The sequence below is a fragment of the Phaethon lepturus genome, unplaced genomic scaffold (assembly GCF_000687285.1).
Source record: "Phaethon lepturus isolate BGI_N335 unplaced genomic scaffold, ASM68728v1 scaffold18005, whole genome shotgun sequence".
In the NCBI taxonomy this organism is placed as follows: Eukaryota; Metazoa; Chordata; class Aves; order Phaethontiformes; family Phaethontidae; genus Phaethon; species Phaethon lepturus.
In genome coordinates this window covers 1-12,434 of record NW_010540051.1, presented here as the reverse complement: position 1 = coordinate 12,434, position 12,434 = coordinate 1, and the positions used below count along the sequence as shown (strand labels likewise).

The 12,434-nt window shown below is 39.3% G+C and overlaps 1 protein-coding gene across 1 annotated transcript in view; it reads right to left on the bottom strand.

Annotated features, from left to right (window-relative positions):
- The window catches only part of LOC104620970 (lysine-specific histone demethylase 1A), a gene marked incomplete at both ends in the record, with an annotated part of 33,098 nt that extends 23,530 nt beyond the window's left edge, over nucleotides 1-9,568 (bottom strand). Inside the window, 3 exons of the mRNA XM_010287337.1 lie at nucleotides 594-727; nucleotides 4,330-4,389; nucleotides 9,403-9,568. Of these exons, the coding sequence (XP_010285639.1) occupies nucleotides 594-727; nucleotides 4,330-4,389; nucleotides 9,403-9,568 (360 nt within the window). The remainder of the gene's footprint in view (nucleotides 1-593; nucleotides 728-4,329; nucleotides 4,390-9,402) is intronic.
- Between the last annotated feature and the right edge of the window lie 2,866 nt (nucleotides 9,569-12,434).

The window sequence follows — 12,434 nt, the reverse complement described above, 5'->3', positions numbered from 1 at the left end:
ATGCTACAAACATTCAGCAGCAGAGTTTCATTTTTTCAATGTTACAATTTCTTTTATGAAATCTAAGCTGGCAAAGTAACTATTCTGTTCTGAGAATAAGCCACATGACTGGCTTTATGTCTCAATATTACAGCAACTGAATGCTAAGCAAAGTAAAAAAATAAAAGCTGAGAGGTTTGCCTTATTCTAAGCAACAATGTATTTCACTGAATATTGTTTTTAAGTATACTACAGAGACTTCTTTAAGCTGAGATCAAGTAATAGAACATTTGCACCAGCTTTCTGTTTGTCTACTTTTTAAAAGCTATATTAGCCGAACCCTGCAGTTTTGATGGTTGTTATGGCTGTGTTTTGGATATTGTAAATATACTACAGATTCTTCATGCTGCCTCACAGCAGTGCCTCAATCAAGAACTGGGTAACACCTTCCTTAGCAACTTAGAGCATGATAGGATGCCAGAAATGAAACCCACCGTCTCAAAAGCAAAACAAAACAATCTACCAACTCTTAGACATGGCAACTGCCAAAAAGTCTTTGCAAGGTACACAAATGTCCTACCCTTTTTTCATCAATACTTTTACAATAAACTTACGGTGCGGTTCCTGATGTACAGAAACACCTTCTGAGTCTGCTGTGGCCCACTGATTATATCAGGGAAGCAGGCAGCTTCTTGTGATGTCATACGGTCATGTGGAAGTCTACTCTGGAAAGCTGCACCCTCCACACCTACAATAAAAAGACAAGTTGTCTACAGGCACTACAAAAGGAACTGTTAAAGAAGTATTTTTACACTACCCTTCCTAGCTGGTGCGACTAGCCATGAGGTGATATAGTGGCCAACTTCATGTCATGCTTTCATTTAGTCCTTTTATTTACTTCTGAAAGACATTCAGGTTCCCAAGTCAACAGGGAATTTGAATTACGGGTATCATCTAGAGTTAATGAAAAAGCTATACTACAGGGAAAAAGCTCCAAACAAACAAAAAACCCTGAAAAATATGTGCAAGGGCACATATATCTATATGTATTATACATAACATATACTGTCAATAAAACATAACTGCTTTAGATGCTGTCCTTCATTTTTATTGTTTCCAGTTTTGATCAGAATATGAAAAACATTTTGGAACTCATTCACAGCCAAAAGATCTATAAGATACAAGCACAATGTCTACAGTCCCCTCTCACCTGGTTTTCAAGGTTTCATTTGCACTGAACTCCTCACGCTAGAGAAGCCCATCTTAACTTCTCCTTTTGCATATTTCATATATTCACAACAGACAGTGCAATGAAATCCAATCCTGCTTATGCTTTTCCTGTGTCCCCTCCCCAAGTGCTGCCAACAATCAACAACTACAGATTTCTGACTTTTCCTTTTATATGCTCCACATGTAAAAGACTAATGTTGAACATATATAGCGGACATTTGCTCTGTGGAAAGACTTCATTCATAAAAGGCACCTGTACTTTTATCAATTCAAACACTGGCAATGAAGTAATAATACAGTTATGTACCCTACATTCCTCAATCTCATTTAAGTGTTGTACTATACATAAAATAACAGACACAGCTACAGCACAAGTAGAGCGCAGAAAGCGGATCTTGCAGGCTCAGCAAGCAAAATGAAATACTAAGATCTGAAATACAGCAAGAACAATATAAATCTTGTATGTCCTAGGACGTGACTTAAGATCAGGACAGACAGAGGAGAAGACATTCAATCTGGAAAGATATAAGCCAGTACATCCCAAGGGGGAAAAAACCCACAAGTAATGCAGTACGATTAAGAAAATTTTCTGACACTGGAATTGTTTGGAAGATTATAATAAATATCAAAGAAAATATAAGCTTGCAGCGTGTTACACTAACCAAGACAACTGTCTGAAAGTTTGAAGTTCACGTGCAGAGGTACACGTCACTGAATTGGAGAGGAATTCTCTTCTTTCAATTCTGGTGCAATCATACACACTTTTAACTTCCAAGCATTTTTACATTCCAAATGTGAAGAAAAAAATTTAAGCAAGGAAATGGTTGTGAAGCTAACAAAACTCATTCACAAGCAAAGATTAGAAGAGCTAACTGTGTGATGACTCAAGGTAAAGAAAACTGTCTATAATGATTTACAGGAATTTTACAAGAGGAAATTAGTAACAGAGGCCACAGAGCACTGCAAGAAAGTAAAATGAAATTAACAATAGGAAAAGTTGACACACCCACAACACTTTTTGATAGTAATATTCAGCTATAGATTAGAAACCTGTAGGTCTGCTAGAACATCAGCTTCTCCAGTAATAAACATCCCCCAGCCCTTTGGTTGTCCTTCAGTCTAACACTGGACCAACTGCACAAACATCTACATATGAATGCATATGCTAAACTATGAGCTCCATAAAACTGTGTGTGTAAATCAAACCAAAGTTAATAAAGTATCAGAGAAATGGTAATGTTAACTATTCTTAATTAAGGTTCTAGATCATCAAGCGTTAGCAAAAAGCTCAGCAGCACAATTTTCAGAGAATGGCTATTTAAAGATTTGAAATGCTGAACCTGATTCCCTCTTACAGGCTTATGCTAAATGAGCATGCTTTCTCCAGATACTTGCTAAAAAGCATTGACTGTCATGCAGTGATCAACTACCAGGAAACTCCCAGACATGTGGATTTAAGGCAACTTGCCAGTTTCTTGAAAAGCTTTGCAATTTATTTCTCCAAATGGAGAAACCAGAGAAACTGGTGCTCCTAACAGCCTTGGAAAGAACTCCATGGTGGTGGGGGTTTGTTGTTGGTTTTTTTAAGGCCACATGTCTTTTATGGCAATACCTGAACTTAAAATCTAAAATGTTGGAAAAGCTCTGCACGAGCACTGATATTTACAAAAAAACCAACAAAACACAACAGGGTTTGACACCAGAATTTAGAAAAAGCCTTCCTATTATTAGCGAAGATATCGTTTTATTCGGCCCAACCACTGGAAGATCTTATAAGAACTAAACATCCTTGAATTTATTTCTGCAACTACACAGCTCAAAGTTAAATCATTTTCAGGCTATATCCCCCCATCCCACAGATTTACTGCTCCTGTTTCAAGAAAGCAACACATTAAAGGGAGTACCAGTTCAGAACTACACATGCTTTCCTTGGGGCATGTAACTGTTTAATGACTGTAGGAATGGCTCTGCCTAGACTGGATTCTCATCATCTCTTTTGCAACACACACTAGCCACTTCCTGACATTCAGCATCAGCAACTAATGTGCTGAAGTTTTGATTATCTTCCCCACAGAAGAAAGCTTGAGGGATGCAGCTTATTTAAAGACTTATTGAAACATCTGTAGATGAAAAACGCTCAGAAGGAAAGTTATTTGGCTGCTCAGTTGGACAATTGCTAAAGCATACCTTCAGCACATACATAAAATGCAAAATATACAGAATTTCCAAACAGACAATGCCTGTCTAAAAATGAAACAGGCAATGCATCCTTAAGCCCACAATCTATAAGAGTCAGAAATTCTGTGCAAGTGGTAAGGTCCAAAATATAACTAGGCTCCTTTACTTACAACAGCAAGGATCCACTCAGATTAGTATCGTGAAGTTATATTTGCTTCAAAAAGAGCAACTTGGAGGTACAGAATAGGTTCTGGAGCCTTCCACTCCTTTGTTTAAAACCCTAATCCTCAAGTGAGAGCAAAAGTGGCAGCGTTGGAGAAAGATTTTCAGTAGCACTCTAAGTACTTAAGAGTAAAGACACCAATACTGTGAATTAAGCAATAAGTGCATACTGCTAGCATCAGTACTTAGGTCAAATAGCAAATGCAATTCACAATCCAGTCCACTAAGAAGCAGACTATGAAAACTCTCCAACAGATAAACCTCCTGGGCTAATCACTGGCACAGAGCTCAAACACAAACCTTTCAAAAGAAAAAACAAAACCAAAGGAGCAAAAAGGTACTCCATGCTATATTTCTTCAGCAAATTAGAAAAAGGTCTACTGTGCTGAAGCCCAGGGCTTTCTGTGTCATTCTAGGTGGTAGAAACTGGCTAAGTAAGAAATATCTTTTTGCACGTTTGGACTCCTCTGAACATATAGAGGAGTGGAGGGATGAGAGATCGGCCTGAGGCATTTCAACATAGGTTAGCATCCTTTTCCGCAGCTGGTACAGACCTCAACTGAAATTTGAAAATACCCCTCACTTTTTTAACAGGTGGGTAAACAACTCCTGTATCTCTCGCTAAGCTCTGGACAACCACACCCATGCGCACTTGCAAGCATCAATCCCTAACTTGGCGGCTCTTGCTACTAAGTGGCAAGCATCAAACGCCACCCTCACCTGATGCTTGGCCGTCTCCATACCCTCCAGAATTGTCGTCTTGAAGTCCTCCTGCTTGCCCTGTGGAAGGAAAGAGGAGAACTCAGGGACCTTACTCCATAAGTTAAACCATACTGGACATAAAGGCCTGGCAGTTGGCGTTTTTAGGTATTAAATTTCACCAACTAACTAAACCCATTTTCTGAGAATCCCATCTTCTGCAACCTAGGTTCAGGGCACAAAACTGTGGTCTTCTAAAGTGTTATCCATGTTACTGGAACGCTTTACATCAGACATGGGAAATAAAGAAGTACACAATATGTAGCACTCCTAGTGGCTAAATACTTATCAACTTCATTAATGGCTAGGATTTGAATAAGGTTACATTTCTTACTGCCAAGATCTTGTGGATGGACACCATCAGATTCTATGGATCTCAAACTGTAAGAATTTTATCATCTTGCCCTCGGTACTCCCAAGTCTCCCCATATGCATGGGGATAGTCTGAACCATTCTGAAAAGACTCTTACTTTCAAGAGAGCCTATTCTCTCTCTCTCTTTTTTTTTTTTTAAACATAAACCCTTCCTTGAAGCTTGATGACAGAACTGTTTTTTGAAAGGCTCAGACCACGTATTTTGGCTTCAGCGTCCTGGATACACCAACAACGTTCTAACAAACTAAGACCACCTTTGAAGCCAAGTACACATCAACACCATTGATCAGTAATGTGATCAATACCCAGCACTGAAAGACATCAGTCTTTCAACATATCCAGGGCTAGAAACATGAGGAAAGACAAAGCACTCAAATTACCTTAGCCTGCATGTAAGTCCTAAGTAGCAGCCTTGACAGGACTACAACACAACCAGGAACAGAGCATTTCTAGAATGCAGATGAGTACAGCTGCAACACCAGAAGGAACAAAGCTAATACAGGTCACCTTACACACTGCTAATCTTCACAGGAGACACTAGCCCCAAGTTTAGCTCATAAGCAATATTCTTCCACAGTCAGATGTTTTCTAAAGTCTCGTCGCCTCCAGAGCAGGAAGCTGTGGAACACTACACAGACAGCCAAGCACTGTTCAGCTACCTGCTCCTGTACCAAGGCTCCTTCAAACCAAGTGCTTCAATGGTCAGCAAATTCAGTGTCTTCTAAAGTGCAAACAACCCCCCACTGAAACAAACTGCTGAGGTCAAGGTACCAAAAGGAACAGTCACTTCCTAGAGCACAACTGCTCAAGGAGTCATCTCCATACAGGTAAAAGTAAGGTCTAACCTGAGGCTGAACACACAATTGTTAAAACTACTCTTTAGACTTTGGGATTGGATGGACAATTTCACCAGAATTAATTTGAGGCTTTTATAGGATCCACTATCTTAAAGAATTTCACCTGAACTACAAATTTAACCCCTAAAGCAAGACACAAAGCGAACCAAATGTTTTCATACTTCAATAACCTGGATTAACATCTGGAATGTTGCAGCATTACACATCTACAGATAAGATAAAATAGGAACGAAACAAGAAAGCCATTTTCACTCAGCTACAGTAGAGGAGCAATAGTCAGTACTTCTACATAATCAGTCTACCAGCATGGAACTTCAGAACCTCACAAGAGAAACCATGACAAACAATTGTATTTTAACAGGCCTCAGAAGTCCCAAAGTCAGGATTCTATGAACTAATGTGTCTGCAATAGCAAGAGAAAATTCCTCACTTCACCTATACTACAAGTACTTTATTTTGCTGGGAACATTACAAGACCTGCTTTCATTCTGGGAGAGACAACACAACTCAAACACTAATATTTACATTCCAGCACAGGCCATTAATTTGCAAGTTACACTTGTGCTTTCTGTCAGTTAAGAAGTTGAAAAGATGCTGACATCAGCCTGTGGCATTCATTATCCCTGAATTAGCACTGACAATGAGTAGAGGGAACAAAATTGTTCTCAGTTTACTTGCAAAAAGAAGTCAGTATTTTCCTCTTCTGTTAATAACAGCTAAACCACCATCAATGTTAGGTCAGAAGAAAAGCATTACTATTACTGCTTGCTTGGACACAATTCTAAACAATATCCAGTCTGAGGATGGAAGTGTGGAAACAAGGCCTGCCAGTGCAGATTGCCTCTCCTTCCCCATAAGAAAGTCATGTTCCAGCTGCAAAGCAACAAAGCAGCAAACAAACTGCTGATCCATGTTAACATCAAATTATTGCAGCTGAACACAACATGTGCAAGAGCAGAATCTGCTGCAAGTCTCAAGGAAACAGAATAATGGACCATGAGCTGAACTGCAACCAGGAAGAAGTTGTACAAGGAGTCCACTTCATACAATCATCCACTGTCTTAAAATAAAGACTAGCAACACACGATTACCACCGAGTACTGAATTCAATTAGGAAAACAAACAGGTCAGATGAAAGACAGAGACAGAGTACCACTGAATTTGACTATTCACTTGACACTAATCTGGATCATATTCAGTCTCACACTTCTTTGGAAAACAGCAGCTAGAAACATAAGATTACCACAAAGTAAGAATACTGACAAAACTAAAAAGACAGGGGCTATCTTTGAAAATACAATTTGGTGAGGGTAAACAAAAAAGATCCTTAGAGGAAAAAAACAAAAGCAGCAAGCTCCTTAATTTCAAAAGGGATATTTGCAAACAAGAACACAAAGGTCATTCAGTACCAAAAGTGAGTTTGGAAGCTTTTTGCTATCAGACAATATTTCTCAAGTTTAAAAAACAAACAAAAAAAAAACCAAAACCAAAAACAAAAACAAAAAAAAAACCCCACACATTTCAAGGAAATTAATCTCAATCATGAAAAACTGTTAAGACTTTTTAAACTGTTCTGCAATAACATGCAGTAAATCTTGCAAATCCAGACTACAAGAATCTGCATAGCCAAAACATCTGGAATTCCACACAGCTGAAGACATTAATGGAACCCACCCCAAATAAGACCAGCATTTCGCTGTCACCTAAGTGTGATACTAAATAACCTCCTTCTACTGTAAACTGCCTGTGAGGACAAACTAATGGAATACCAGCTACTGCCACTATTACATTTTTAAGTTTGCACAATTAGGCTTTTCAACACAAAAGGTCATAACCCATAACAGGACAGCTTTACATCTCTACTGCATTATTTATGTTTTTGCAGGCTTTAAACATACTAAGGTAATTATTAAGATCTACAATAAGAATAAATTAACAGTAATACACAAGCTAATGTTTTGTATTTTGTTGAATTTTCAATATGCAATCCTGCTCTAGTATTATTGTCCTATTTAATATTTCTTATTGAGCACTTATATTTTTGCTTCAAAGAGAGAGAGATTAAAACCTCAGTTATAAACATTGCTTCTATATACAGCAGACTCCATGACTCTTCCTGCCAACGGATCTTTGAATTGGAAGTTTGAATGCACTTAATCAGCCAACATAAGATGACCTGATGCTCGACGCCTGCATTAATAAAGACAAAGATAGAGATCTCCACCAATGTATATAGTTTCAGAAGCCTTTAAAAATACAAGATTAGCTATGGAACGACAACTGAAAATCTGTCATGTTCCTACATCACTTCTTCATGCATATCACAGGACTTCTAGGAATGGAGAAAGGATATGATGACCTGAAATCTACTTATTTCTAGGCAGCTAGATACAGCCTGGTTTAAAATTGGTTGTATTTAGATTACTAAATATAATGCTTGCAGAGCAACTGCTTAACAAATTGTTGTGTGTATAGAATAGCATGAGTCTATCACTGCCCATCTTTCATGTTTCTTCCTTCATGAGATAAAACACTGTACTTCACTGATTATGTCTCAAACTGATTCCAGTTATCATTCTTAGAGACACAAAATGGTATCTAAGTAATATCAAAAGTGTATTAATATTAGCTTTCAAGGATTAAACCCAAAGACTAAGATAAATTAAATAGTAAGCTTAAGGGATTTGCTTAATTACACCTATTAAAATTCCAGTTTTGATAGATCAGCTACAACTAGGGGCAGGGAGGATTTTTATTCTTTTCAAATATTTCAGTTAAGTGTGTGAGCTATTGTATTCCTGTAGCAAGCAAGGAGCCAACAGCCACAACTGAGGAGAAATTACAGGGGCAAATCCTAAGAGATAAAACACAATTGTGGCTTTTTAATATATTTTCTGAAAGGGAAGGTAAGCATCCCCAAACTGATGTCAGTCCTATTGTCTACATTCTCAAACCTGTGAGCCAAAAAGAAGCCAATTAAGAGCAGCAGAACTTAAGACTAACAGTTATTCATATCAGTGATGAACCAGCAAAAGTTCAACTACTAGATTTCAGCTACCATCTAAAATCAGCTAGCACACACATCATCCCATGAAATCTCTCCAACAGCTAAACGTTGCAGAAGTATGATTTTGTAGATAGTAGAGCGATACATCAACACCAGACCTAACTAATGGTGGCTGTAAATACAACAGAGGTAAAGAATAGATAGAGTACTGCCAATACCAGAAATTTCAAAAGCTGCTTCCTGAACAAGACCGACCAAAAAAATTTCCAACGTAAAGTGAAGCTTTACAACTCTGTCAAAAGTAATGAGGAAAGCACTGAAGTTTAAGCAAACAGTATCTAACCAGAACTTAAGATTAGAGTCAATAGTTTAAAGCCACAAGAATCACTGTAGATTAAATCTGTTCTCCTGCATAGCACCCCCGCAGTAAACCTAACTTCTCTTAGAGGAATAAGTGAATGTTGGTACACAAGCAGGTATGGCAGCTAAGTGCCAAAGAGGCTATTCTGGTTAATAAGCTTCCAAAGAGAAGTCAGTAAGGATCACGAGAATCTAGGACGAGAGGTTTGGCTTAGTTTGGAATTATATCATGCGTATTCCCATCTTTATCAGGCTGCTCTTCTGCATTTTTCCTCTCCTTCCACATATGGGGCCAGCAAAAAAACCACTGTAGAACAATCATTCAAAACCAGATCAAAACCAGACACAGGATTCATGATGCTGTACCTGACCCCACTTAATTTCTGGCAATAAAACAGGTAAGTAGTGTCATCAGAGAAGGTCTGTCTTTACTCACCAGATGGCTCCTCTGGCTCGCTTTCATTCTCTTCTTCTGCAGGAGCTGGTGGAGGTGGTGGTGGTAGTTTCTTCTCTTTCTCAGCTTTAGCATTTCTCTCTTCTTCAGAGTAATACTCATCTTCTGACAGGTTTGCAAGACTCTCATCCATCTCTCTATATTCCACCTGTAAAAAGCACGACAGAGGATAAACATACTGAAGATGTCCAAGTCTCACTACTAAAATAGAACATTGCAAGGAACAAAATTGCTTACAGCTCAAAGAAAAGGCCTGAGTTACCTTGTTGAGAATCTTATTGCAGCTACCATGTTATAAAATCTTCAACAGCTTAACCAGTTCTATGTGTTTTTACCTCCACTAAATAAAAATATCTTCAGCACCCAACTGCCCAACAGTAGGAACTTTCACAGAATCATTAAGGTTGGAAAGGACCTTCAGGATCATCAAGTCCAACCGTTAACCCAATACCACCATGCCCCCTAAACCATGTCCTGAAGTGCCAAATCCACACATTTTTTGAATACTTCCAGAGATGGTGACTCTACCACCTCCTTGGGCAGCCTGTTCCAATGCTTGACCACTCTCTCAGTAAAGAAATTTTTCCTAATATCCAATCTAAACCTCCCCTGGTGCAACGTGAGGCCATTTCCTCTCGTCCTATCACTAGTTACTTGGGAGAAGAGACCAACACCCACCTCACCACAACCCCCTTTCAGGTAGTTGTAGAGAGCGGTAAGGCCTCCCCTCAGCCTCCTCTTCTCCAGAGTGAACAATCCCAGGTCCCTCAGCTGTTCCTCATTAAGACTTGTGCTCCAGTCCCCTCACCAGCTTCGTTGCCCTTCTCATGCCCTTTCTACTCATATCGAGCACAGTTTACGTGTATTTGTTGTACCACCATTTAACCTCTCTAGTTTTCTTCCCTTCCTTCACCTCCATGTCAAATTCAGGGATAACAAATTGCCTGTGTCCAATCCATATGTTCCAACTTGAATTTGTCTCTCAAACATGGGTGACCAGAACTATACACAAGATTTCCTGAGGAAATCCCACCCATGTCCTATACATAGATCTATCTTGCACAGATAGTCTCCTGTTTACTGGAAATCTTGCCCTGGTACAGCGGATCACATTTGCCTGCTCTCCAGGATGGTCACACTAGTGGTCCAACACAAGACACACTCCCCACCACCCCAAAAAAACCCAAACCAAAAACCCCAACCAAACTTTATTGCCATGTATGTTTTGTTCTGTTCTCCAGTAAAAATAAACAACATTACCAGCTAAAAGACTTGCTCCAGCTTAAAGGAACATGGAAACCCCAAGAAATAACTAGACGTAGTTATTTGTATATGTAGGTTATTAAACATACTGTTTAATAAACCAAGCTTTCTTCCAAAATAAGAAAGGTTCGTATATTGCTATTGAATATCCCTACCTATTGGAAAGGAAAAAAGCACTTCTCACAATATGCAGCCATAGGAAAAATAAAAGGAAAGCAGTAGTGTACCACAACATCCTACAGATAAGCTTCTACAATAAGATGACAAAAGCAACTCTGCCTTTCTCATCAAAAGAATAACAAGACTTTCATAGTCAAAGTTCAATCACTAAGAAAGGGTGATAATGGGCACCATTCAACATAGCATTGGGAAGCCTGTGTATAGGGAAGCCTAAATTCAGTAAAACACTAACACACTCCATAATCTACTATCTTTCAAATATTTACATCCTATCCTGTCCAGCATATTCAGTTCTTCACATTGTTGAGAAAACGTTGCACCACCAGGATCTTTTGTGAACTCCCACTCTGAAGGAAGTTACAATGATCCCACAGCATCATAAGTATAGCATCACAGGTATTTGAAACTAACACCACTAGTTCTGCCCTAAGGCCTTCTGAAGTCTCCCATCCTCCTTGAGCTCACACAACTTTCAGAGAACAATCAAGTCCAATAAAAAAATAAGCTTATCCTAGGTTTATTTTTAACCTGGATACCTGCCCCAACTGAGTTCACACCACAAACAATTGCAGTAAGGCAATCTTGTGCTAGCCTGAAGTGACCATGGGACATACTGTGTTTATTATGAGAATATAAATCTCATATAATCTTTATATGAGATTAATGCCCTTACCAAATAGATACTGTCAATTTGGAGAAACATCACCAAAATACAACCCACAGATAGTACACTAATTCCTACTTGTTCACAGACCACTATAAAGCAAGTAAAACCCAGGTACACTCCCTCTGAAGACCACAGAATGGTTTGGGTTGGAAGGGACCTTAACAGATCATCTGCTCCAACCCCCGCTTTGATAGGCAGAGTCACCTTTCACCAGATCAGGTTACTCAAAGCCCCATCCAAACGGATCTTGAACACTTCCAGTGATGAGGTATTCACAACTTCTTGGGCAACCCGTTCCAGTGTCTCACCACCCCCATTGTAAAACATTTCTTCATTATGTCCAATCCACCTCTACCCTCTTTCAGTTTAAAAGATACAGCTGACTGACCTACCCAACAGTTCCTATGTGCAAAGGACCAGTCCAGCTATCACATCACATAAGAGCTCTGAAGAGCAAGACATTCAATGTCACGGCTACAATACAAGAGAGTTCATAAAAGTAATTTCAGGTTCCATATCAAACACACACAGCTTTGGGCACAGCCAAGATCTTCAAAGTCTTCTACAACAAGGTTTCCAAGAAAAAGTTTCCCAAAAAAAAAAAGATAATGCCCTCAGATGTTCAGAATGACATATGAGAATTACATACCCAGGCCCATACATACAGGCCCAAATTACTGGAAGGACTTTATGGCCTTTAGATTTCAGTGCTAAATCTCACCCTTAACATCGCATTAGCTCAACTCTCCAATGCCAACTAAGGTACGCTGAAGAACAGTGGACCGAGTGCGGCCATCGCCTACATAACCTTACAATGCCAGCATCATTTCATGCACATAAGCATACCTTCAGCAAGCCCAGCGGCCCCCAGGTATGGAGCGGTCCCGGGGGCACCCGGTCCGCC